Source organism: Tiliqua scincoides, chromosome 3 (genome assembly GCF_035046505.1).
Source record: "Tiliqua scincoides isolate rTilSci1 chromosome 3, rTilSci1.hap2, whole genome shotgun sequence".
In the NCBI taxonomy this organism is placed as follows: Eukaryota; Metazoa; Chordata; class Lepidosauria; order Squamata; family Scincidae; genus Tiliqua; species Tiliqua scincoides.
The window spans coordinates 225,972,188-225,998,768 of record NC_089823.1 but is presented as its reverse complement, the minus strand read 5'-3'; the positions used below and the strand labels follow the sequence as shown (position 1 = coordinate 225,998,768).

Below are 26,581 nucleotides of genomic sequence, written 5' to 3'. Positions count from 1 at the left end.
ATTTTCATTTTATATAAGAAAAAAAGTCCAATACATAAAATGCAAAAAAAAAGTCATGTTGGCATCCTTCAGTCTCGGAAGACTATGGTGTCACGCTCTGAATGGTGGTTCTGGAACAGTGTCCTCTCCAGTGCGTGAAGCTTAGGTAAAGTAGGTATGGAGGATAGGCTGTTACCCATGCAGCAAATCCCCCCTCTCCACGTCGCTGAAATGGTCCAATGGAAAGGCAGAGGCCAATACGGTTGGTTCCAGCGGCGTCGCAGGAGTTGCCAGAACGTGACTGTGTTCAGCCATGAACTGCCTCATGGACTCCGGCTCCGGATTTTGCCTCGAGGTTGACTCCTGAAGCCTTTTCCATAACTGGATGTAGTCACAAGGCAGTGGAGGTTTGGGATCAGAGTTTTCTTTCTCTCAGATGAGCTGCCTTCCCAGGCTGACGAGTCCCATCTACCCGGTGGCTGTTTAGTCGCCTCTTACGACAAGTACAGCCAAACTGAGGGCCTATTCTTATCCCCAGCCCCCAGGGGAAAAAAAAGTAAGTTTCATGAAAATAGGAGAAAAATGGGCAGGAGAGGAAAAAAAGGATATATAAGCAATTACAGGTTTTTCATAAGCGCTGCTTACATAATTCACTTGGCTGTGAACATTTTTTCAAGGAATGGCCACCAGATAGTCTCAATATGTCACATCGTAACTGACATTGATATGCCATTCCTTCAAAAACTGATAAACTCAAAATGCCACCCATCCTTTGGACACAGGTTAGTGGGTTTCTTTCCTTCCAATGTTGTAGTATCAGTCTTTTTGCCATAGTGAGGGCATAGAGAGTCCATTACCACTGACCCACAGCGAGGGGTTTTTTTATTCTTTGCCGTTGTGCCCTGGGCCCTGATGAGCACACCCCCATTTCTGACGCTGCTATCGCTCTTGGAAGGGAAGGTTCTGGGGCCAATGCAAATAGGCCTCCCAAGCTTGGGGGGGGGGGAGGACATTGTTCTCAGGACTGTGGCACCACAGGAAAGTATCAGGTGCCTCCTGCACCCCAGCACTTGGCCATAATCACCAGTTGATGATGATGATGATGATGATGATGATGAAGGTTGTTTTTGTTTTCATGAGTTGTGGCCATATTAAATGTTTTGTACCACTGCTCACAGTATAGCTTGGGTTGGAAGTTTGCAAGCGACATTCAAACTTTCAGTTTCTGTTTAATGTACATGGCTTGGATGACTGTTAGAAATAGGGCAGCCACCATTACAGACCAATGGGAAAATAAAGTAACTGTCTCAAGCAGGGGAGTGGATGTATATGTGCCTTGTGCCCCCCCCCCAAACTGGGAGCACAACCAATCACATCTTTAATCTGGGAGCACAACTGGGGGCACAATTAATCACATCTCAGTTAATCACATCTTAATTGTCTTTTCTAGATTATTTTCATGCCCTCTTTTTTGTTCAATTTAATTTTTTTCAGATGGAATTCATTGGTGTCAGTCAGCTGTCGTTTATTCATGACCTTGGACCAAAGGGAATGTAAGTTAATGCTTCTTTATTAGACAAGACCCCTTGGGGAGAAATTGTGGGTCCTCCTGGAGCACAATGTATCTTGGGCCTTCTCAACCAGTCTTAGGTCTAGTGTGGATATCTTAGACCTTAAAGGTATTATGTGTCTTCCCAGCAAGGTTGGATTGTGACTTCAAATACAAGAGTGGGTTAGAATTGTTGGTCAGACATGTAGACCAAGATCAGTTCCTAGAGGGAAGTCTAGAAAAGTGAAGCAGGGGCAGAGAACGGAGCAGGTAGTGGATCTGGAAGAGACAGTGGACAAGAAGCAGTTTGCAGAATCTGGGAAACTTAGCAAGGAGAAGGAGAGGCAGAACAAGAAGCAGTTTTACATCAAAGTGCTCTGTGGCACAGATAAAAGACTTTAACCAATAGGGGAAGTAGGTTTTCCAACTTCTGAGACAGCCCTTACCACAGCACAACAGCCCCTTGATCAGCAGCAATTAGCAGGTGAACCTAAGAAAAGCTCTGCTGGCTTAGGCCACCCAGTCCAGCAAACTGTTTCTCACAGTGGCCAACCAGCTGCCTCTGGGAAGCCCACAAGCAGCTAAGAAAGGCATATTTCTCTCCCACCATCGCTCCCCTGAAACTGGTGTTCAGAGGCACACTGACGGTGAACCTGGAGATAGTGCAAATCCAGTGTCACTAGTAGATCTGTCCTTTGTGAAAGTGTCCAGTCCCCTTTTCACGCCATCCACAGTGGTGGCCATCACTGCATCTTGTGATTATAGTGTGTATTTGTGTGCCATGAAAAGTTTCACTTGTTAATTGCTACAGAGCAAGCTACTGTTAAAGGCGCAGCAGGCAAGGCTGGCTATACAGGGTCAAGAAAGGGACCGGTCACAGTGAGAAGGGATGGAGCAAAGCAATATGCTCACAAAGAGAGCTAGCCCAAGGCAACCTGTGGTTCAAGGACAGGACTTCAGTCTGAAAAGATTTTGTGCACACCGTGGCTGATAGGCCACTCCTGTGTAACACAACCGCTGGCATGTTCACTCTGGCTTTCCTTTGTGCTGACTGCCTAATCCTATGCGTGTCTACTCCGAAGCAAGTCCCATTACAGTCAGTGGGACTTACTCCCAGGAAAGTTTGGATAGGATTGGGCTGTGCATCAGTTCTAAGCATCTATCAGCTACAGTCAGTAAAGCAAAATGCTTTAGGTTGCATCACTATATTGAATTTTGAATTTGGATTGCAGAAACTCAAGGAAAACTTAGTAAGATATCCCAATGCAGGACTTTTGGTGGTATTCAGGCCAACACCATCATCCTATGTCTGCTTACCAGCTACTTTGAATGTCTGAGAGGGAGATAAAGCAAGGTCTAAGAGCCCAATCCTGAGCTCCCAGGGCACGTGGCTGTGGTGGCACCGAAAACTGCAGGCGGCACCTCGGGAGAAGGGAACTTTTTTCCCCTTCCTTCAGGTAAGGGAAGTAGCCCTGCTATGGAGCTACTCAATTCACCACCAACCTTTTGGTGAGGTAAAAGCCTTCGTGTTGGGCGGCAAGCCCCACACGAAGGCTCAGGATCCGGTCCTGCTCCACTGGTCTCTGCTCCACGGGTCCTGCCTCCCTCCCTCCCTGCTCCCATCCCCCAGCACACCTCCCCCTGCCCTCTCCCCGCCACGCCTCCCCTCACCCCCCTCCCCGGAATGCCTCCCCCCCGCCTCTCCCCATGCCTCCGCTTAGCTTTCTGCAGCTCGCCGGTCCATGCAACTGCTGAGCGGCAGAGCTCAGGCGCCTGCCTGGTACTAGCCCAGCGGTAAGCCTCACAAACATGCCTTACAGCACATTTGTGACCGTGCGTGCTAGCAGGGAGCTGGCGCGCCGAGCCAAGGATTGGGCTCTAAGTAAGTAACAAAGAGAGTGCATTGACCAAAGCATCTTGCATCAGATGGAATAAAAATATGTTTGCAAAGTTAAAGAGAGAAAAAATGAGATGGAGAAGAAAACACTCATTCAGTGTCAAGTCTGTTTTGACTCCAAGGTTGCGATCTCTCTTCTCACTTCCTGAGAGTAAGCACCATAGAACACTGAGTTTCACTTATGAGTGAACCTGGATAGGATTGAGATGGCTCTCTGATTATTCTGTCGACGAAACTGTGCATCTGAGCAATTGAGGAGTACATCAAAGGGAAGTGTCAGGGTTGTAGAGCAGGTAATTGTTCCATTCCCTGTGGAATTCATTTTTAGTATATACATAGGGTCGTACAGAAGTTTCCTTCTTGCATGACTACGGTTTGTCTCATTTTAATAATGAATATAATATCAACTTGGGTATCTTCCTGACAGTGTCCTCCCCACGCTCTTCCCAAGAGCTTGTTAGAGCAATGCTTCTCCCACTCTTCTTTCTTTCAGAGAAGGCATGATCATGAAAAGGTCTGGAGGTCACAGAATACCTGGCTTGAATTGCTGTGGGCAAGGAAGGCTATGCTACCGATGGTCCAAGAGGTAAGTTTTTAGAACTCTCTTTTTCACATTTTTTTACTTCAGAATTCCTTTCTATAGCTTTGTGCTGAACATATTGTGACAGAAAAGAGGACTTTTTTCCTTCCTTTTTAAAATCTGCCAATTCCAGCAGTCACTGTGTTTATTACTACTGAGCCCAAAGTTTAGGCTTCCCCTGAGAAGTTTCAGCTTGACTTGGGGAGTAGTTGAGTGGTGTAACCAACTTCTCCTTTTCTGCCACTGCTGGGGCACTCTGGAAGAAGGGGGTGGGCTCTAGCAAGACCATCACTGATAAGTTCCCCTCAGACAGTTTACATCCCCCACTTTTATAAAGATCACCAAAATCTATTCTCCCCCCTCCCCATAAGAACATAAGAACAGCCCCACTGGATCAGGCCATAGGCCCATCTAGTCCAGCTTCCTGTATCTCACAGCGGCCCACCAAATGCCCCAGGGAGCACACCAGATAACAAGAGACCTGCATCCTGGTGCCCTACCTTGCATCTGGCATTCTGATTCAACCCATTTCTAAAATCAGGAGGTTGCACATACACATCATGGCTTGTACCCCGTAATGGATTTTTCCTCCAGAAACTTGTCCAATCCCCTTTTAAAGGCGTCCAGGCCAGTCGCCATCACCACATCCTGTGGCAAAGAGTTCATATTTGCAGCTTGCAGATAGAACTGCAAAGGTGTACTTGTAGGAGCCATCGTTTCAGTCTAACCTTTTAAAAAAAAATTCTGATGATGATGATTTTTTTTTTAATTCAACTATCTTTGAGATATTTTCCAGTTGTACAGTAGTCAGTTTGAAGCCCTAGAACGTTTTCCCCCACAACACATTATAATTGTCCCTTTGCTGCTCCCTACCTTTACACTTTCTTAGGGTGCAATCCTATTGACATGTACCTAGAAGGAAATCTTGTTGAACTTAGGCTGCAATCCTAAGAGTACTTTCCTGAAAGTAAGCCCCAGTTAACAAAATAAGACTTACTTCTGAGTAGACCTAGTTAGGACTGTGCCCTAAGTTGAACTTAATTTCTGAGTAAACTTTCTTCAGATTCCAGTGTCAGACAAATCAATCTCAGTATGAATGAATTTTTTCAGCAAATAAAATGGTCTTGAACCGGTTGTTCTTTTCTCTTTGATTTTTTTTTAATTACAAGTTAGTGGCAGAAAAGCTTGAATGCCAACTCAGCAAAAGTGCGTTGTGTTCCCTGCCTCATTGCCTTCTGTGCTTCTTCCTTATTGAAAAGCCCCAGACTGTCCTGAAAGCAGTTCACAAAAACGCCATTCATTTCAAATGAGAACATGATATGGAGATCTTGTCCTGAACACGCTGGGGTCTACTTTGGCTGAATGACTGAAGCCGTTGTTCCCAAGGAGCAGCACTGCCAGCAATTCTGGATGACATGAGCTGCCTTTTTGCACATCTCCATGCATCAGGGGTCTGGCTCAGCTCCTGTCGAGGGAGACCGAGACAGGCCTCTCACAGGGAACAAAACAGGAGAATCCCCTTGGGTTCACCCTGCATGCTACACTCACCGCAGCTGGTGATGGCACCCCTGTGCCATCCTGACTCTGCAGTTTGGGAATTGGAGAACTGAGGGGAGCTCCCACCCTTCCATGGCACTTAGCATGAAATGAAGGAAGCAGTACAGGTCATGAAGCAAAGCAAGTGTCAGGACTTGCATTAAGGGAGAAAGGGTGGGGGCCCTAACGCTCTCTACAAGCCCCTCATCCTCACTTCTGCCAATTTCAACCAAAACACCTCCCCTATATAACTTTTTAAAAACAGTAACTATGGGAGTTGTTGCAAAATTGAATTGTAATTTAAGCACTGTGTAGGGTCCCTGCCCTGGAGGGGCCTGGAGCAGGCTTGTTCCACCCCCAGGAGGCCTCAGATTGGCTGGAGGGGGAGGAGGTTCCAGCACCCTTGTCCTCCTCCCTAGCAGAGCTGCCAAACCTGGGCTAGGGGCAGGAGCTGTTCACCTCACAGCTCCCTGCTTCACACTGACTGCCTCTCATCCCTGGCCTCCCTGTTTTATGGAGCAAGCCCGCTCCCTTTGGCCCCTCCCCTTCCTCCAGGTGGGGCAGAAAAGGCCTTTCCTGTTCCTGGCTTGTTTCCTTCTATGTTCCTTGTTTGCCCTGCCAGTCCCCTCTGGCTGCTTGGGGTGAGCCAACCTGCTTTGCCCCCTTCAAGGGCAGGGAAGCCTCCCCCCCCCGGCATGGGGTGCCTGCTCCAGGCTAAGTCGGGGGTCAGGGCATCTGGGAGGGGCCCCGACACACTGAGAAATGGACCTGTCTCCTCTGCCAGAAAGCTCTGAGAAGGGCAATGGATGAGGAAACAGTCCAGTCTTCTCAGTGAAAAATATCAAGCAACACTGACCACTTTCTTTCATAGAATCACAGAGTTAGAAGGGACCCACACAGTAATCTCATCCAACCCTTGCCCGTATTAGGAAATCCTCTAAGAGCATCTCCAGCAGATGTTTGTCCAGCCTCTCCTTGAAGATTTCCAGTGAGGCAGAATCCACCACCTCCCTCAGCAACCTGTTCCATGCACTGACCAGAGCAAGACCTGCTTAGTTTCAGCAAGGTGGCTACATTATGTGTTCTCAGGTCATGGCTTAGGACATCCTTAGTGTGGGGGTTCTTTGCACCAGGACCCACTTTTTTGAATGAAAATCTGTCAGGTCTGACTGGAAGTGATATAATCAAGCAGGAAAATTTTTTAACAATCCTGGGCTGCAATCCTGTCCATACATACCCAGGAGTTAGTATCATTGTTAAAAGCATAGCCTGTTAAAAATACAGATCTGTAGCATTTCCAAAAATGCTGTCACATACCCTAGTAGCATCAATTCTAATATAATTTTTTAAAAAAATTGAAATGAATGAGGACCTGAAATTGGTTTGTGACCCACCTAGTGGGTCCCAACCTACAGTTCAAAAAACACTGCCTTAGTGCTTCACTGAAAATAATTCAAAGACTAGGATCCCCTTTCAGCTATAAGGACACATCAAAAAGGCAGTATAAAAACATATCTGTGTTCTGTGCAAGAGTGGTCAAAGGATTTGAAGGTGCAAAAAGCCCTTATGAAATGATCTGGAGAATGGGTCCCTAGAGAGGCAGGTTGTGGGAATAGTCCTTCCCTTTTCCTCACCCCATGTAGGCTCTAAGGCTAGAAGGTAAGTCCCATTGAACTCAGTGAGATTAACTTCGGAATAAAATGTTTGTATTTCACTGTAAGAATCACCTCTTGCCATGAGACAAATGCAACTCTCTCTGAGAACGGAGCTTCGAAGAATGAACATTCCTGTACACCAATTACACGTACACAGACCCAGGTGATAAATATAGCTGGGAACTGAAAAGGAATTATCCTCCTTTTGCCTCTTGCAGCACTTGAGAGGTCTACTTAGAACAGAGAAAAATCTGTTCCCCACCCCAATCTCTGTTTTTCTGCTGTGAAACCTGTTGCCTGGCAATGAAAGCTTTTCCAAAGCAAAGTGGTTGCATGCTTTCCACTAACTTTAATAATACTAATTAAGTGCACTTTTATAAATAAATCATTAGAACCTCAGATTCCAGTGCATCAGTCCTGCCAAGCTGAACTGTTGACAGCCATGGAGTGGGGTGGAAGCCCAGGAGCTCAGCACAGTACGTGAATGTTGTTGCTGCCCAGGGAAAGTCACCTCCTCACCTGGAGGCTTTTATAATCCTTTGGGTAAGGAGGAGCCAGTAGCCTGCTGGAGTGGGTGGAGTGACTCCAGGGGCTAGTAAACATTTGCTACCCAGGCAACATTCCAACCTGTAGCCTTCTGGTTCACTATATAGGACAGCAACACTCAGTTCTGGTCTAAGTATGCAGTGGAAGGAAGTGGTAGAGCTGACTGTACCTTTTCAGACTCTGACTGGTGTCTGATATCCACCATGGAAACAAAAGCTCCTGCAGGTAAAGAAAAGAACAAATCTGGAGAACAATCCTGGAGAACCACTACTAGTCAGAGCAGGCCATTCTGGTATCAATGGGCCATGGTCAAATTCAGTAATATAAGGTCACTTCATGTGGTTGGAGTTGGAGGCATCTCACCTAGATGCCTTTAAGAGGGGATTGGACAAATTTCTGGAGGAAAAGTCCATCACAGGTTACAGGTCATGATAGGTATGTGTAAGCTCCTGGGTTCAGAAGTTGGCTACTCAGAATGCCAGATGCAGGGGAGGGCACCAGGACGCAGGTTGTGTCTTCTTGTCTTGTGTGCTCCCTGAAGCACTTGGTGGGCCACTGTGAGATTCAGGAAGCTGGACTAGATGGGCCTTTGGCCTGATAAGAACGTAAGTTCTTATAAGAGGAGGAAAGGGGAATTGCTTTGGGTAGCACTTTGTGTAAGCTTGTCAGGTCTGGGGGAGAGGAAGAGCTTATTTGAACAAAACCTCCCAGAGCTGTCACTCAATTAAAAAAATCTTAGAGTGCAATCCTAACCAACTTTCCAGCTCTTTGTATAGCTGTGTCAGTGGGACGTGTGCTGCATCCTGCAGTTGGGGGGCAGTCATGGAGGCCTTCTCAAGGTAAGGAAATGTTTGTTCCCTTACCTCGGAGTTGCACTGCCCTTATGTCGGTGCTAGAAAGTGGGTTAGGATTGCACCCTTGGGCTGCAATCCTAACCACACTTTCCTGGGAGTAAGCCCCGTTGAACAAAATAGGACTTACTTCTGAGTAGACCTGGTTAGGATTGTGCCCTTAGTTGATTAATCTTATGCATTTCAGTTCATTAATCATTCTTGTAAATCTGGGTGATTTGCAGAAGAAGAGATGCCCAGGCCAGAGAAAGCTTATGGCATCTTCTCTTATTATTATTATTATTATTATTATTATTATTATTATTATTATTATTATTATTAACAGTATTTCTATACCGCTTTTCAACTAAAAGTTCACAAAGCGGTTTACAGAGAAAAATCAAATAACTAAATGGCTCCCTGTCCCAAAAGGGCTCACAATCTAAAAAGATGCAAATGAATACCAGCAGACAGCCACTAGAACAGACAGTGCTGGGGTGAGGTGGGCCAGTTACTCTCCCCCTGCTAACAAAAGGAGCACCCACTTGAAAAAGTGCCTCTTACCCAATTAGCAGGGGTTATAGAGACCAGCACAGGCCCAAGAGAACTGCTGTTGATTGCATTGCATTGCCCTTTGGAAATATTGTAAACTGCCTTGGGGGCTTCTTCGGAAGCAGAATGACAGGAGCTAAATTCATGGATAAATTAATAACAAAATAAGTTTTCCCGAGGGCAGAAAGCACTTTTTCTGATTTCATCGCAAGTACCATCTTAGAAGAGAAGCTTCCTTGTAACTGCAAGAGAAGGCAGCCACTTGTACCTTTTTTTTGTCAGTGGATATGTTAAAAAATAATTAAGGGTTTTTTAAATGGAAGCCTAATTAATTGGGGGCGCTTTTTAAATGGATCAAATGGTCTTAATTGATTCATCTATTGATTAATCCACTACACATTGCAGCCTTCCTGAATACTGCATGCATTTTTGTACTTTTTTCCCAGGTGGTTAGTGGTGAAAGACTCTTTTTTACTGTATGTGAAACCAGACAGTGGAGCCATTTCCTTTGTTTTGCTGGTGGACAAAGAATTCAGCATAAAGATTGGCAAGAAGGAGACAGAGACTAAATATGGACTGCGAATAGACAATCTCTCCAGGTGAGAAGTTTTCATGCAATGCTTTCTGATACGACTGTTCACCTAGCATTTGTGCTGTACATAGTGATTTATGACCTAACAAGACCTCACAGGTGCTGGTGCTCTTGTATGTGACCACTTGCTGCCCTCAGACTGGGCCTCCTGGGGTATGTGTAATCAGGGTCATACCTAGTCAAATTCATCATCAAGATATTCATGGAGAAGATGAATGTTAAGGGCCACTAGGTCAATGTGGTCCAGCTACACAACCCTGCTCATTCTTAACTTCAGAGAATTTGAAAACGAAAACTTAATGATAGACAAGGACATATACATTTTCAGTCTTTAGCATTTTACATGTATCCTCTCAGAGTTATTTCCATTTGCTATTTGTATAACACAGGGGTGTCCAAACATTTTGGCAGGAGGGCCACATCATCTCTCTGACACTGTGTTGGGGGCAAATGAATTGATTTGCATTTAAAATTTGAATAAATTTACATAAACAATTTTTTTAGAGATTGAATTTATATGAATGAATGAAGGTCCTGCAGTAGCTCAAGGCCTATAAAAGGGCTTGCACAAAGCAAGACTAGCCTTTCCTTTGCTGCCACTGCTGCATCAAGTAGTGATGTGAAACAGCAAGTAGTGGAGGGAGCCCTCATCCCACAGCTCAGGAGAGAAGTCGAACAGTCGTCCTCATGCTGAGAGCAGTTGCATCAGGCCAGCATGGGCTCCAGCAAGTCTCCGGAGGGCCAGAGGTTCATTGGAGACTGGGAGCTCCCCGAGGGCCGGATTGGGAGCCCCCGAGGGCCACAAGTGGCCCCCAGGCCAGGGTTTAGGCACCCCTGGTATAATGCTTGGAATTGGGAAAGTCCTTTACAATTCTGTAATTTTTTCTCAAGCACTCTATATGATGGGTCCCACTTCTTGTTTTACAGATGGGAAACTGTGACTGAGATTATTATTCAGCTTGCCTATAGCTGAGCACAGTTTTGAGCCCTGGTGACTCTGGCACTTGAGAGCTGGTATAATGTAGTAACGGAGGGAGAGAGAGAGAGAGATGAATCAGGATGTTCTTGGTTTGAACCCACCTCTGGCATGAGAACACTAGGTGACTTTAGTCAAGCCACTTACTTTCAGTCCCTCATCTGCAAATTGTGGTGACAGTACTGGCGTCCCTTAAAGAGTTGTAGGGATTGCAGCATGATCATACATGAAAGCTCTATGCCAAGACTTCCATGCATCGTACTACTCACTGGATCAAGTTTATCTCATTTTAAGGCTAACCTTCTACCATGTTGCTTAGAGTAGCACACATAAGCCTCACCCATTTTGTTCTGTAGGTTAGGTTGAGAGAGAGCGCGACTGGCTCAAGTTCACCTAATGCAATATGGACTTTCTAAGCAGAAGTTCAAACCCAGGTCTTCCTGGTCTGTGGCCCACATGCTAACCACTACACCACACTAATTCTCTTGCATGCTTATAAATAACCCTCCTGCAATTCCCTGTTATGAATTAGGATGGCTTATCAGCATGAAGCATCAAAGTGAGGGAAGGAATGCTTCATGCTCTCATCCTGTGATCCTTTGCATAAGAAGGAACCAGAAGGAATGAAAAAGCAGTGGCCAGCAACAGCAGGGAGGGCTGTTGCATCTGCCAGAAGAACATGAACAAGCAGTGCCAACTGTGAACAAGGCAAGGGGTGTACGGTATTGTGAAACCTCTTGCCATGCCCCCAAGTTTGAACTGAAAAGCTTCCCTAAGAGTTGAGTCAAAGCTGCGGTAAACCAAGAGCACATACGGAAGATCACATTCTTTTTGACTCAACTCTAGGTGAAGCATGGTTTGAAATGGAAAGCTTTCCAGGTCACAGCACAAGCTCTTAGCCACTGTCCTTCACCAGCAATCGGGCCAGTAGTCAGCCCATTTGCTTTATGCCTGAGCAAAAGAGGCTTTGTTTGTGACAAACCACTTCTTTGCTTTGTTGTCAGAAGATGCTTCTGAATTTTAAGGGGCGCTTAAAGAGTACAGCACGTCTGGTGCAACACAGGACAACTGCACTTGAAAAAAGATCAGAGAAGACCCTCTTTTATTACCCCTGTGTCTGCATGTTTCTATGAATCAGATTCTTTGTGTGTACACTTCCCATCTTCACAATTCCAACTGCTGAAATAGTAGTGCTAGTCATTTAAAAGGGAGATTCAAATGAAGCAGTGAATGAATACTTAATCTTTCTAGGTCGCTGATTTTGAAGTGCAACAGCTACAGACATGCTCTCTGGTGGGGTCAAGGAATAGAAGAATTTATCCAAAAACATGGGAAGAACTACCTTAAAGTTCACAGATTTGGTTCATTTGCAGCTATCCAAGAGAATACCTTGGCCAAGTGGTAAGAAATAACAGACTGCTCCTTACTTTCCCCAGCATGGAAATGTACCAGTTGTACCTGTTGAATCCATGCCTGTCATGCAGCTGTTAACAGCATGAGAGCCCTACGAAGAAGAAAAAACCAGAAACCATAGCAAGCTTGATTATTATTCTTTAGCGTTCTGTTGTCAGGTATTGAAATGTATCTGAGTGACAGAAATTCTGTTTTGATAAGGAAAAAAAGGATGGGGTGTTTGGGACTGAAACAGACATGATGTTTTGCCATTTTTTCCCTTAAAACCTGCCCATTTTTATTTTCCTTGCACCATTCCCCTGATCTAAATTATATCACCAAAACTGGAGTCCTAGTCATGGATCCCTTTTTAAAAAACATAAATGTAGTTGGAGGAGTTCTCAGATTGAATCAAGGCTGTGGCACTTAACCTTTTCCCCTGGACCAATTTTCTGATCAAGATCCCTCCTTCTCAAGTGTCTGCTTTCTCTGCAGAAAACATACTTATGTTGTACAAATACAGCTTCAATCAGGAAAACTGCATAGGGAGAAAACAGTCTGCCCAAATGGAATTGGAGGCCTCATGGTGGTTCTTAAATTTTTCAAAAAATGTGAGAGATCCATTCTATTAATGGCTGCCCAGCCTCACATTTAGTTTAGTTCTCCATGTGCAATCCCTCCCTCTTTCATTCAGTTGACTTGAAAATAAAAATAGTTCCATTTTCACTGTTTTTAGGTATGTGAATGCAAAAGGATACTTTGAAGATGTTGCAAATGCCATGGAAGCAGCAAAAGAAGAGATTTTCATCACAGATTGGTGGTTAGTATATAATATGTATGGTTGTCGTCTTCTTCTTTTTTTTAATTCTCCCAGAGGCACCTCCTAGAACAGTGGTTCTCAGGCTTTTCAGCATGGGACCCACCTCTTAAAATGAACATCTGTCCAGGACCCACCGGAAGTGATGTCATTGACCTGGAAGTGATGTCATGGCCGGAAGTGACATCATCAAGTAGGAATTGACATCTTTGTTATGCCAGCACCAGAAGTAATGTCATCAAGCAGGAAGTGGCTGCCATAATGGATCAAAAGCAAAATCCTAAGCATGTCTACTCAGAAATAAGTCCCCTTATAGTCAATGGGGCTTACTCCCAGGAAAGTATGGATAGGATTATAGCCTTTGAGAGTGGCAGTCTCTCATTGAACCCAGTCCTAGACATGTCTACTCAGAAGTACATCCATTCTAGTCAATGGGGCTTACTCCCAGGAAAGTGTGGCTAGGACTGTAGCCTTTGAGAATGGCAGTCTCTCATTGAATCCAGTCCTAGACATGCCTACTCAGAAGCTACTTTGATCCTCTTGTCACTTGCTGTCAGTGAGTAAGTAGGGGATTGGTGGCTGGTTGGGCGGCGGGCTGAGGAAGGTGATGGACAGTCATGGGCATAGAGCATCCCAGCTAGTTCTCTGGCTCCCCCCAGCCTTCTGCTTGAAGCAACCACTTTACCCAGCCTCATGGGTGGGCTGGCCCTGAATGCTACACTGAATTTCAGCAGAGAAATTCACAGCATGACCAGATGGTTTAGCAACAGTTGCACAGCCAACCATCTTACAAACAGCTGTTTCAGGACAACTTGAGCAGGAAAACAAAGCAGAACCAAATCAAAACAACAAAAAGACAGGAACTGCTTTTAAGGCAGCACTCTGTTTGGTGTTCTCTTCCCAAGAAAAAGCTTGGGTTTTGAGTTTTCCTTGTCTTAACTTATGGCAACCAGCTTCAAAGATCCTAAACGCATTAGCAGAAAAGGAGTGCAATTGTTATGTTATTATAGAGTGGCCTGTCAGAGCCATGCTGGATGCTGTGTTAATTACATGATTTGGGCTTACGTATGTGTTTGTTTTTAATACAGGTAACATTTTTTATTGGCAAAATATTCCACATACATTATCTTGCTGTAATCCTTACAACTGTCTTATAAGCATTGTTAACTCCATATTGCAGGTGATGGGGTAGGGTGACAGAGGGTGGCTTACCTAAGACCAGTAACAGACCTGCCGCTCACAAGCCCTAGGGCAACGATCTGCGATACCGCCCCCTGCGCACTTACCCAGCGCAATGGAACCTCATGCGGTGTTAGGGACAACTCAGAAAGCCTGCTGAAGCTTCCCACGCAGGAAACCGGAAGTACTGTTTAAGTACTGCAATGCCGTGCAGGTGCAGCGCTCGAGGCTCTTGACCTCCTGCTCTCCCTCCAAACTTGCCACTGCCTAAGATCACATAGTGAGTTCATGGCAGAGATGAGATTAAAACCGCAAGTTCTGACTTACAGTTCCATGTCTTAGCAGCTATTCTATACTATCTCTTGGTCCGGATTTATTTTTGCAACACAAGAGAAATGTAGCCCTCAGTATGCACTTTTGGTTTACATCAGCTTTTGCTCCGCCTCAAAATTCAAGTGAGATTAGTCAATGTGCTCACTTCACAAACAATAGACCTTTGACATAGTCACAGATGTTGTCTCTTTCATATACTGAAGCATTGTCAGAAACAATGAATAGAAAGTACACTGAAAAATAAAAAATTCCAAGGGGTCAGTTTTACTACTCCTTGTTTGGCAAATGGTGGTAAACTAGGCCAGTGTGGGCAGAAGGTAGATCCCAGGGTACTGCTGGATTAGTGGCCAATTTCTAGTGGATTAGTGGAGAAAGGGGATTTGCTGCATGGGTAACAGCCTATCCTCCATACCTTCTTTACCCAGGCTTCACGCACTGGAGAGGACACTCCAAATTCGCCATACAGCGTTGGCACAACACGGGAAGCAGCAGTTTATAAGTCTTTGCTCGATTGGCGTAGAGCATGACGCCAGGGGCTGTTTCCGACGGTGGGAGAGCCACACTAGACGCTGTGCCAGAACCACCTTTCAGAGCGCGATACCATAGTCTTTCGAGACTGAAGGTTGCCAATACAATAAGCAAATGACTGCTGGTTGTTGAGGTTCTTGCAAAAAATACTGGACTTTGTTTGATCCTTCAAGGCCCTTCTTATGCTCTCAAGCACAAATGCGTACTTAAGATCATCACGACTATTAGTTGTGCCGGAAGTATTAAGAGTTTTTGTTTTATTATTTATTGCATTTTTTTATCCCACACTTCTTCCAAGGAGTTCAGGATGTACTTGGTTATGTGTGCGTCCACGCATCTAACACTCACAACAATATTTTGAGACATAGTAGGCTGAGAGATGGTGACTGGCTTAAAATAATCCCTTGAGTTTCACTGCTGTGTTGAGATTTGAACTGAGTCTTCCAAGTCTTAGGCAAAAATTCATAAGAACATAACAGCAGCAGACCTAGCGCTGGGCAAACGGGGCAAATGCTCTAGGTGCTGAGCCCACACAACTCTAGGACTGCTCAGGAAGCCTTACTGAGGCTCCCGATACTGTCGGAAACTGTACTTCTGGTTTTCTGGAAGTACAGTTTAAGACTGTGGGGAAGCCTCAGAAGGCTTCCCCAGTTGGTCTCAAAGTCACGCGAGGCTCCATTGTGCTTGGAAGGTAGGGGGATGGCATCACGTGGGGGGCAGCATCGCAGACCTTTGCCCTGGGAGGGGCAGGGGAAAGACCGCCACTGGAAATTAAGAAGAGCCCTTCTGGATCAGGCCAAAGGCCCATCTAGTCCAGCTTCCTGTATCTCACAGTGGCTTACCAGATATACTCCTGGAGCACACAAGACAACAACAGATTGCATTTTGGTGCCCTCCCTCGCATTCAGAGTCAGCCTACTTCTAAAACCAGGAGGCTGCACATACCCATCATGGCTTGTAACCCATAATGGATTTTTCCTCCAGAAACTTGTCCAATCCCCTTTTAAAGGCATCCAGGCCAGATGCCGTCACCACATCCTGTGGCAAGGAGTTCCACAGACTAATAACATGCTGCATAAAGAAATTTTCTATTTTCTCCTAACTCTCCCAACACTCCATTTTAGTGAGTGTCCCCTGGTTCTGGTGTTCTGTGAGGGGGAAAAGAACATCCCCCTATCCACTTTATCCATCCCCTCTCATCACTATGCTTCTTTGTTTGGTAAATTTGAAACACTTCAGTCAGGGTGACCAGATACAATGGAGGACAGACTGCCAATACCTTTAACCATTGTATAGAAGAGGGGATTTTGGCAGGTGCAGTTTTTTAAACCCTTCAGTGTTGGACTGCACCTGCCAAAGTGCCCTCTTCTATACAATGGTTAAAGGTATAGGCACACTGTCCTCCATTGTATCTTGTCACTCTGACTTCAGTGGTTCAGTGCACTCCTGAACTTATGTATAATGGAGCTTCAGGTCGATTTTCCTAGTAGCTTGTCCATCTAATCAGATTATAGTGTAACAAATGTGGTTGCTTGTTGTACAAGATCCATACATCTTTCCCCAAAGAACTGTTTCTGTTTAAGTAATGTCTCAATTCCCCAACATTCACACAGCAGTAGAACAGCAAAGTGTGGTTCTTTCCCTTGCTTCTCCAGGCTTCTGTGATTTGCTGTTTCTGCCTGCAATGTAGTTGGCTGTAGTTGGCTGATATTGTGCACTTATGGGCCACCCAATAGGTCACTGATGTTAAACACCTTATGCCCATGCCATGTTGTGATCATTCCTCTGTTCCACTGCAAAGTCTGGGAGAACCTTAGTGAGTTTGGCAAGGACACCTTAATTATTTTCCCAGTTGTTTCCAACTTTTCTTTGAGATACTAACTGGGCTTACTGTGTAGGTGAAATTGACATGGAATTTCTCTCTCTTCACTTGGGTGTAGAGAGTTTTAGCTCCTCCATGACTCCTATTCTTTGTAGGACTGAGTTGAAGAACATATCCATTCTTCTTTGAAAAAGAAGACGAAATCCATCATAGTCATTGGTCCATCTAGCCCAGATCTGTCTACTCTAACTAGCAGCAGCATTGGGACACATTCATTTGCTCTTGGCTTATATTTTAAAGGCATACGCTCACTTTTCTTTCCTTTTTACAGGCTGAGCCCAGAGATATTCATGAAGCGGCCAGTCGTGGAAGGGAATCGCTGGAGACTAGATTGCATTCTGAGGCGGAAAGCCGTAAGTAATAATATCTACCATTTGTAGAGCACTTTCAAGTGTGTACCATTCACTCCAAGCATCACAACAATGGTACAGAGCCAGCATTATCCCCATACAGAAAGGAGGTTGAGATGTTTACTGAATCCATGAATTCTAGCCATTACACTATATCTCACCAGGCACAGTCTTATCCTTAGCTGCATTTGCAGATGGGATCTAGAACTTTTGGCTGGCCTTGGTAGCCAACTAAAAGTCTGTTGTTACTAGAACCTCATCCTCTCCATTACACTGCAACTCTGTGAGAGCTCAGGTTCTCTGCTCCCGCCTCCTGGCTCCAGGTTAGAGAGCAGAGGGTCGTTCTTGCATTCTGCCCTTCAACCCTAGCCGTCTCCAACTTGGAGCTTGGAACTGGAAAATGGGCAGGAACTGTCCTCTCAGTCGCACTTTAAGTTCTTGAAGAGCCTTGGAGACACAGAGTTAATCGTAGAGCAATCTCTACCCTTCTCTCTGGCTCTAAGCCTGAGAAGCCCATCACCAAAACAAGTGCCAGCAGTTCTCTTCAGAATTGGAGAGTTAGAGAAGAGAGCCGGGACTCGACATTTTGGTGCTTGGAAAAGCACAGCACTTCCCCCAAATAACGCCGTGCCACCAAGGCACTCCCAGCATCTCTGAATGCAACACTGGAGATTGTTCAGGTGGTGGTGAAAGATTTGCCAGGGCAAATGTGGTGAGTGGAATTATGGCCCCCTGTATATCTGGTGGGTAACATTTCCTGTTGTCCTTTCTGCGGTCACACTGCTCTAATCAGGACACATTTTTGGCTCACTGTGAATAAATTGTAGCTGGTACAAATAGAGTAGTTTACATTGACTTTTCAGGGAGATACGCTTATATTGCAGATGATTTATTATATGTGTCTGCATTCAAAATGGATTCTCATTACGTTGATAATGGTAGTCATCAGTCTTCTCAGTAGAGAGCTAATTAGGAGAGAATATCATTTGGCTATGTCCATACTTTATTGTTATGTTGGTCAGCCTGTATTACTGAACTGGTGTTAAAAGATTGTTCTAATCTTCCTAGGTTCATCATAAAAGGCTTTGGCCCATGCAGTTTAAGCACCTCCTTTATCTCCATACACTTTGCTCATACACTGCACCCCTCCTTCCTTGGCAAAGTCCTGCTCAGTGGAGGCCAGTGTTGGGGGGAAGACAGTCATAACCCTAACATACACCCCCTTCAGGCATTAGTATCATATGGATGCTGTACTCCATTCCTGTCAGTGGGAGGAATGCAGGCCTTAGGAGCTGCAGGGCCCAATTGGAAACATTTTTTTGCAGGGCCCCAGGTTCACAGCCAAGGTCTGCAGAATCTCAGAGATATAAATAATTTATTAAAGACTTTATATCTGTGGTAGAATGGAAAGCAATCAAAATGTGCTCTTAAAAAGTGCCTGTGTTTTAATGGACCAAATGGATCTAAGCACATTTTAATATAAAACTGCATACAAGAAATTGCTCCAATTGACTTAAAGCTGACCCTGGTTGGGAGCATGCCATAAGACACCAACCTGCATATTCTGAGTGAATGAAGAGATAAATGCTGTAGTCTAGTATATATCCTCCCTGTGAGCTAGAGTGCTGGACAGTAGGGAGGGAGGGGTGCTGAACTGGATGAAAACACACAGAAGTGTTGCATTTGTGAAGTGTGTGTGTGTGGGGGGGCTTTTTGATGCTTCCACATGCAGTTGGGGCTTTTCATCCTGCTGTGGTGGATGCTGTATATGGTCACCAATGTACAAACTCTGCTCTCTCTTTTTTTTCCTTGGCAGCAACAAGGGGTGAAAATCTTTGTGATGCTCTACAAAGAGGTAGAGCTTGCTCTCGGCATCAACAGCGAGTACAGCAAGCGGACGCTATTGCGCTTGCATCCCAACATCAAGGTAATTGAGTCCTTTGTGGCAGGCATACTTTAGGCCAAGGCACACTGAGTTTGAGGCCAAGCTTGTGATTTCTTTAGCACAGCGGTTATCATTTTCACCGTACATCCAAAGACCCAGAATGGATCTGGGTAGAAGCAGTCTTTTGAAGAGGCTGCCTTAGCTTAGTGGTGGGGTGCAAGCACTGAATGTTTGTCAGATGTGAAATGTTCAGAACCACTTCCTGCAACTTTATCAGAAGAGGCAGAGAGAGGACAAATCGGTAGGCTCAAGTTTGGTTTTTTTTAATAAAGGCATTAGAGTCCCATATTTCAACTTCAAACTGTTTGAACATCATCCCACTGGAAACACTTCTTCAGACTTTTCATACTTTACATTTCATACTATGAACAAGTCTCATGGTGTATTCATTTGGACCCTCAAAAATATTAACTGCTGGAAGTAAGCTTTCAAGAAGCACATGGAATGGATCATGATTAGATATTTAGAATTTTTAAAAAAGAGAAGGGGAACTAAGGCCAAAATTACATGTTTGTGGAGACCTGGGTCAAAGAATGTGGGTCTCCACCAAACAGCTGCAATATGGGAAGGGCAGGATGCAATATGAAGCAAAAGAAGGAAGGAGGTGCTTAACCCTTCCCCCATCTCCCTACTTCTGCAGTTGGAGTTGCAGGCACATGCTTGTCACATTGTGGGTAAAAGTACCTTGGAGGAGGAACAATTGCCAGGGAAAAGCAGCAGGTAGTAGAAGGATTAAGCACCCAGCCTCCCACTTCTCCATTTCATATCATACCATCCTTGTGCTTTTTGCAATGGTCTGCAGATTCTTGGATTCAGGTTCCAAGGGGTCTTCCATGGGCCCATTTGTACCTGGATGGACCCTGAGAGAGTCATTCCACCAATAAAGACTATGGGCTTAGGGTGGTTTCAGGGATCAGTGCGAAAGCCCTGGGCTCCCTGCTGTTCTTTAAAAGTGCTGATTCCTGACACCATCAGTGTCTGGATTCTCTGACTTGAGTTTCTGCTGAACATACGGTGCCACTCACTGCGCTTTATGATACGCTGGTAATTCCACAGCTACATCATCCAAAAAATTAGAAGGTTAACGTTCTTTTGGCTAGAAATAAGCCTAGATAACAGAGTTCCTCTTAAACGCATTGCTATTCTGGATAGTTCTCCAGTGTTCTTCAGATATAACACCACTGATTTTTAAGGTTGGCTTTTTACTTTCTGTGCAGGTGATGAGGCACCCAGATCATGTGTCATCTACTGTCTATTTGTGGGCCCACCATGAGAAATTGGTGGTCATTGACCAATCCATAGCTTTTGTCGGAGGCATCGACTTGGCTTATGGCCGGTGGGATGATAACGAGCATCGGTTGACTGACGTCGGCAGTGCCAAACGAATGACAGCAATGAAGTCGCCATCTTCGGTGAACCTTGCTGAAAGTGTGAGTTCCATAATTCTGGCTGTTGCTCTTAGGGACACTTTTTAGACAAAGGTTGGTGAAGCCATAGCTATGTTCAGACTGACCGTTGTATGGAATTTGCATGTAACCTTTGACTTTATCTGTCCCCAAAACTGCATCTATTTCCTGTCCAGTTCCATCTCCTTCATGATGAACAGGAAATCTTTAAAATAAATCTCTTGCCTTTTCTCAGAGTGATATCTGGCCAGATGGTAGTTTCAGTAGTTTCAGCTAGTGCCTGTTGGGGAATGGCATCCAGGAGTGTGCAGGATATTACAACCCAAGTGGAATGACAGGGAGGCTCTGACTGTATGAACAGCTTCATCACATCTGGTTGTGCAGCTGCAACTATGAGCTGCAACTATGGCAGCAGTTTTTTTTTAGTTGCCATGCTTCCACAAATCACAGTACCTTTGCCTACATAGTCCATGTGGATGCCTCATTTCAGACAGTCAGCTGCTTCCATGTGATTGCAGCCCATCTGAGCTCTTGCTAGAAGCCCTGACCTTGGTAAGCTAACATGTTAAATAGAAAATGCCCTGTTCTTAGAAGGCTGGTACTTTAAGAAGGGTGCCTGCATCCAAAAGTGGTACAGCCCCATGACAGCTGTACCATATGCTGTTTCTAAACGTACAGATGGCCTTCAAGTGGGGGGCACATGAAGTGACATAAGGGAGGAATATATGTATGTATCAATTCAAGTACTCTGCCGTTGACACTTCCTTAACACTTGCAGACCCATTTCTGCCCCATGAATCCACGCATGCATGTTTATCAGTTGATGGCCTGGATGTTGTGATGACAGTCAGTCATCACAAGTGAAAAACCAAGGACACTTTGATATCACTTCAAATACCTGCTTTCCAATAGATGCTGCTCACATGTTCAGACAGTGGAGAACTTCCCCCTTCTCACACCTGGGTTAAAGGTCTGTGATAGCACCCGCCCATGAGGTGCCAGCCCCCCTGTACACAAAACCACCACCCCCAACTCACTAGATCGCAATGGAGCCTTGTGCAACTCCAGGATCAACTGGGGAAGTGTTCTGAGACTTCCCTGTGGTCTTAAACTATACTTTTGGGAAACTGGAAGTATAGTTTCTGACCATGCCAGGAGACTCAGGAAGGTGTCCCACTCAGTCCTAGCGTCGCATGGGTGCTTGCCCCGTTCATAAAATGCTGGGTCTGCTACTATGTTCAGCAGCAAGTCACTGAGTGCCTTGGCATGAACTGACCCTGAGACAGGAAGTGGCAGAGATCCTGTGTACTTTCTATTACATATGGGTTGACACTTGCAGTCATGCAAAGGTCTCAGGATGATGAAATCTTGAGATGATTTCATCTTTCATGCAAAATTTAAAATGGCATAGTAATTTTAGAATATTGTGTTTAATTTTTGGTCACTTAGGGCCCAGTCGTAGCCAATTTCCCACTGCCAGTGCAGCCGTGCCAATGGGGCATGCACTGCATCCTGTGGTGGGGAGAGGAAGTCACAGAGGCCTCCTCAAGGTATGGGAACATTTGTTCCCTTATCTCAGGGCTGCACTGTGGCTGCACTGGTGCTGGAAAGTTGGATAGGATTGGGCCCTTAATTATTTATTTTTTTCACATTTCTACACTATTTCTTCACCAAGTAGCTCAGGGTGTACATGCTTCCTTCCTTCTGTCCTCACAACAACTCTGGGAGATAGGCAAGGCTGATTGATAGTGTTTGGCCCAAGGTCACCCAAGAAGCTTCATGGCTGGGCAGGGATTTGAACCTGGATCGTCCAGGTCTAAATCCAACATCAGAACCAACTGCATTCTGCTTTCTGTTGATGAACTGTTCCCCATTCTTTTTCTGAGTGGCATGTAGGCTGAGTCTTAGCTGTCACTTTTCTTTCTCAAGTCTTTAGCTGAATCAACTCCAGTGCCAAACAGCAACCCTCGATCAGAGCCCCCAGTGAAGCCACCATTGCAAGGAAGCAGCGACAACACTTTGGATCCTTCAAGAATGAAAGGAATAGGGAAAACCAAGAAATTTGCCCGGTTTAGCATCTATAAGCAACTTCACCGGCACGGCCTACACCATGCAGACAGCGTGAGCAGTGTAGACAGTGACTCAAGTGAGTTCTTTTGTTGAGTAGCAGGTATAATGTTGCGTAAGACAAGAAAAGATGGCATGACGTGAATTATTTAATAATTGCAATCAGATGAATTATTTGATAACTGCAGTCATTTGCTTTGATTTTTCTCAAGCCTCAGAGGAGGTTATCATTTACATGACATTACATTACAAACTGCTTTTGTCTGTTCTGAAAATAATAGTACAAGTGTGTGCCACTTAACAACGGGGATACGTTCTCCAATCCCTGTTGTTGTGCGATTAGGACATTAAGTGAACATTCAGCCCAATCTAGTGTCTTTGTTGTGTAAACAGATGCTCCCTGCCAGACAGTTGCTGGCTGCACAGGCTACTGAAGATAAATTGTCTCTTGCTTGCACTCATAGCCTCTTTTCTGTGTAAGGAGACACTCTGCTGCAGGTTTTGGAAGTCCTGACTGCCTCATTAAGAGCCTCTTTGTTGTACTTTGACCACCATCATATATGTGGTCCGTTATTAAGTAGAAGGTTGTTAAGTGGCTCATGCCTATACTTTGATTTTGTGCTGTAATGGCATGCGGCACATGCATTTTGCTGGTAATCCTGGCAACAACCCTATGAAGTGGGTTAGTATTATTATTTCTATAGTTCAGATAGTCTGAGAGATTATGGCTTGCTTAAGGTCATCTAGGGAGTTCACAATTAAGGGGATGATTTGATTCAGGATGATTTGATTGGCCAGCTTTGCTAGCCATGCTAAAACGTTAACTGTTCAGGAACAGCTTTCATCCATGCTACATAGACTGAACCAGAAGCTTCAAAAATGTCTCTGTGTGTTTCCTTATTTGGGACAGATAAAGGCTCGATACGCAGCTTGAAGACCGGTGTTGGAGAGCTTCTTGGGGAAACCAGGTTCTGGCATGGAAAAGATTACTGCAACTTTGTCTTTAAAGATTGGGTGCAACTCGATAAACCTTTTGCTGGTAAGTGTCACTGCAACCCGGAATCAGTTTTGTTTCCTGCAGTACTGCATAAGTTCAGTATTATGGGAAGCTTCTGTAGCTTAGATCTGAAAGCTCCTGGTTCACCTGTTTCATTTGACACATGAATGCAACTGGTGAAACAACCACTTCCAACTGCAGACATGGGCTCAACATAATATGTGAACTGTCTCTTGGCCAGTATTAGCAGGAATATGGTTGCCCTTTTCCAGTTTTCGCTTCCAGGTTTATAACAGCTAGTGAAACCCAGGCCACCTTTTCCAGATTTCCCTGAGCTCTACACTATTATTTTTTGAAGCATTTCCATTGTGAGTTAGCACATTTGTAACTCATGTAGGTACCAGGAAATGCTTCTCTGATAGGTGATGTCTGTTTCCTTTCTCTCTACCTAGACTTCATTGATCGTTACACAACACCAAGGATGCCCTGGCACGACATCTCCTCTGTTGTGCATGGCAAAGCTGCCCGGGATGTGGCTCGGCACTTTATTCAGCGCTGGAACTTCACAAAGGTAGGCTTGTGTTGACAAGAGAGCCTGACTTTGCCTAACTATCTCCTGGTACTTTCTGATGTTACACGCTGATCCATACACAGGACTGGGTGTGCTTATGGCCTGGTCTACACATGCAGCAGAATGAGGAGAGGATGAAGCTTGGTGGGATGCTGAGGTGTTAGGATGGATTGTAACATTTCAGAGTGCAGCTGAGCGGAATCACAAGACTAAGGGCCCAATCCTATCCAACTTTCCAGCTCCAATGTAGCCACAATGCAACCCTATAGTAAGGGAACACATGTTCCCATATCTTAAGAAGGCCCCAGTTACTGCCCCTCAACCACAGGATGCAGCCCACACCCCACTGGCACAGCTATAACAACACTGGAAAATTGGATAGGTTTGGGCCCTAATGCTCCCCTACATGAAAAATTCCCTGCAAATAGAACATGAACAAAAGAGGAAGACTAGAGCTTCTTTCATTAATGTGAATTTTAACTTGCAGGATCTTGTATCCCTGCCTGCCATCTGAGATGGTACAGTCCGCTCAACCACCTCAGAATGCCTACCTCCTTCATTCTGCGCCATAGGAAGACTAGGTCCATACAGGTGCAGAATATACATGGACCTAGTGTTCTGCATTTTAAAAAAAAAGGTTTCTAGACAGACACTCTGTGGGCAGGATCTCTTGCAGCAGTTCTCAAACTGTGGTTCACGACACAGAAGTGAGTTGTGACCCAGTTTTTGGTGGGTGGTGGGGCTGGGGCAACCTGGAAGCCACAAGGCATTCTAGGCCACATCCTGGAATGCCTTGCAAGCTTCCAGGTAGCACTGGTGCGTGACCCACTTCATTGACCACATCGCCCAGAATGCCTTGTGGTCTTGCATTCTGGGTTACGACCCAGTGGCCACTAGGCATTGGGTTGCAGTGTTGAAAATTTTGAGAACCACTGACTAATGAAAGCAGTGAAGCAAGAGAAGGACTAAGTAGGGATTCCTTTATTATGGGAAGGGAGATTCTGGAGCTCCATATATCTTCTTTCCCCTTCCAGTGACTAGAATGAACAGAATAAGTCATGTTGAATAAGCACTGATAGACACATTTGCTTCATTTGCACAATTTATGAAGAATGCAGTCCTTGATTGTTTGTGGTACAGAATATCAATGTTTGTTTTAGTTCAGAATGCACAATGCCTGCGCTCTTGGCAGGAATCAGTATAATCAATACGGTTGTTTGAAAATAAATTTTCTTCCACATTCTGAATTTGACAAATGCCCCTAAGTTTAAATGGCTGAATTCATGAAATAAATGTGTGCGGTTTGCAAATCCGATATTGAGTTGGGGGGGGGGGGGGGTTAACACTCAGTGAAGTTGCAGGGAACCTTGGAGGGCTCTGGGGGAAAACTGCTAAACAGATGTGTTTTTCAAGGACCTCAACAATGAGGTATTAGAGGGTAATGCCTATCTGATTCCATGTTTCTTAGTAGAATATAAAATAGGTTTGGGGATTTGCCCTGCAGAAATCTAGGATCTGAACTTTTCCAAACACTGAATTCAGTTTCAAAATATGTGAGTTAGAGCTTAGTGGTTTTTTAGCTGTAGTTAATACAAGGTTTTTGCCCTAAACCTGTTCTTTCAAAAGCAGATTCCAGTCTGTGTACTGTATTTCTTTAGATCTGTGTTGATCTATCTTTTTGTTTTTCCGTTCCCTCTTCCTTTATAATATATTGCTACCTTGCCTTATTGTGCGAAGTTTGAAAGCTGTTTTGACCGTGTTCTTTATTACAAATATACCTCAAATGCAATTCAATGTGAAAAAAAAAATTGAGCATATACTAGTCTGACCATATTTTTTTACTCATTTTTATATATTTTTTTTAATTTCCAAGATCATGAAACCCAAATACAGATCTCTGTCCTACCCTTTCTTATTGCCGAAATCTCAGTTAACAGCAGATGAGTTGAAGTACCAAGTCCCTGAGGCTGTGTGCGCCAGTGTTCAGGTAGGACTGATGTTTGACATCTAAAATTTATAACTGTCCTGCTGCTGTGAGGTTTTAGACTTCCCTTGTGAGAAACCTAATAAAATACCCCTTAAATTGAAACTGTCATGAACTGTGAGATCAAATGTCTCTTCCTTTTACAAGGCAGTACTAAATCCCTGACATCTAAGGAGACATTGTACAAGCTATTCTTTTCTTCACACTGGGAAATCTTAAAACCTACAGAAGCTCAGCTCCCATTTTTAAGAAATAGGAATTTATTGTACTTGTACTCATGATTTCTGAGACAGTGTGATATGAAGGACTTCATGCATGATTTTGGGATAGGCCATTCCAAAACAATTGGGATAGGTCATACTGAAATTCAGTAAGTTCCAAACTCTGCAGCTGACTGACACTTTAATCTTATTGTGCCCTAACACTTCCAGAACCCAC

The 26,581-nt window shown here is 44.7% G+C and overlaps 1 protein-coding gene across 2 annotated transcripts in view; it reads left to right on the top strand.

Annotated features, from left to right (window-relative positions):
• PLD1 (phospholipase D1) overlaps positions 1-26,581 on the top strand; it is a 127,531-nt gene that overhangs the window by 61,547 nt on the left and 39,403 nt on the right. For both annotated transcript variants that reach the window (XM_066621076.1, XM_066621074.1), the window contains 12 exons: positions 1,474-1,532; positions 3,919-4,011; positions 9,571-9,723; positions 11,944-12,093; positions 12,821-12,904; positions 17,095-17,176; positions 18,990-19,100; positions 20,336-20,548; positions 22,454-22,670; positions 23,502-23,630; positions 24,041-24,159; positions 26,033-26,146. In XM_066621076.1, coding sequence (XP_066477173.1) covers positions 1,474-1,532; positions 3,919-4,011; positions 9,571-9,723; positions 11,944-12,093; positions 12,821-12,904; positions 17,095-17,176; positions 18,990-19,100; positions 20,336-20,548; positions 22,454-22,670; positions 23,502-23,630; positions 24,041-24,159; positions 26,033-26,146 — 1,524 coding nt within the window. The remainder of the gene's footprint in view (positions 1-1,473; positions 1,533-3,918; positions 4,012-9,570; positions 9,724-11,943; positions 12,094-12,820; positions 12,905-17,094; positions 17,177-18,989; positions 19,101-20,335; positions 20,549-22,453; positions 22,671-23,501; positions 23,631-24,040; positions 24,160-26,032; positions 26,147-26,581) is intronic.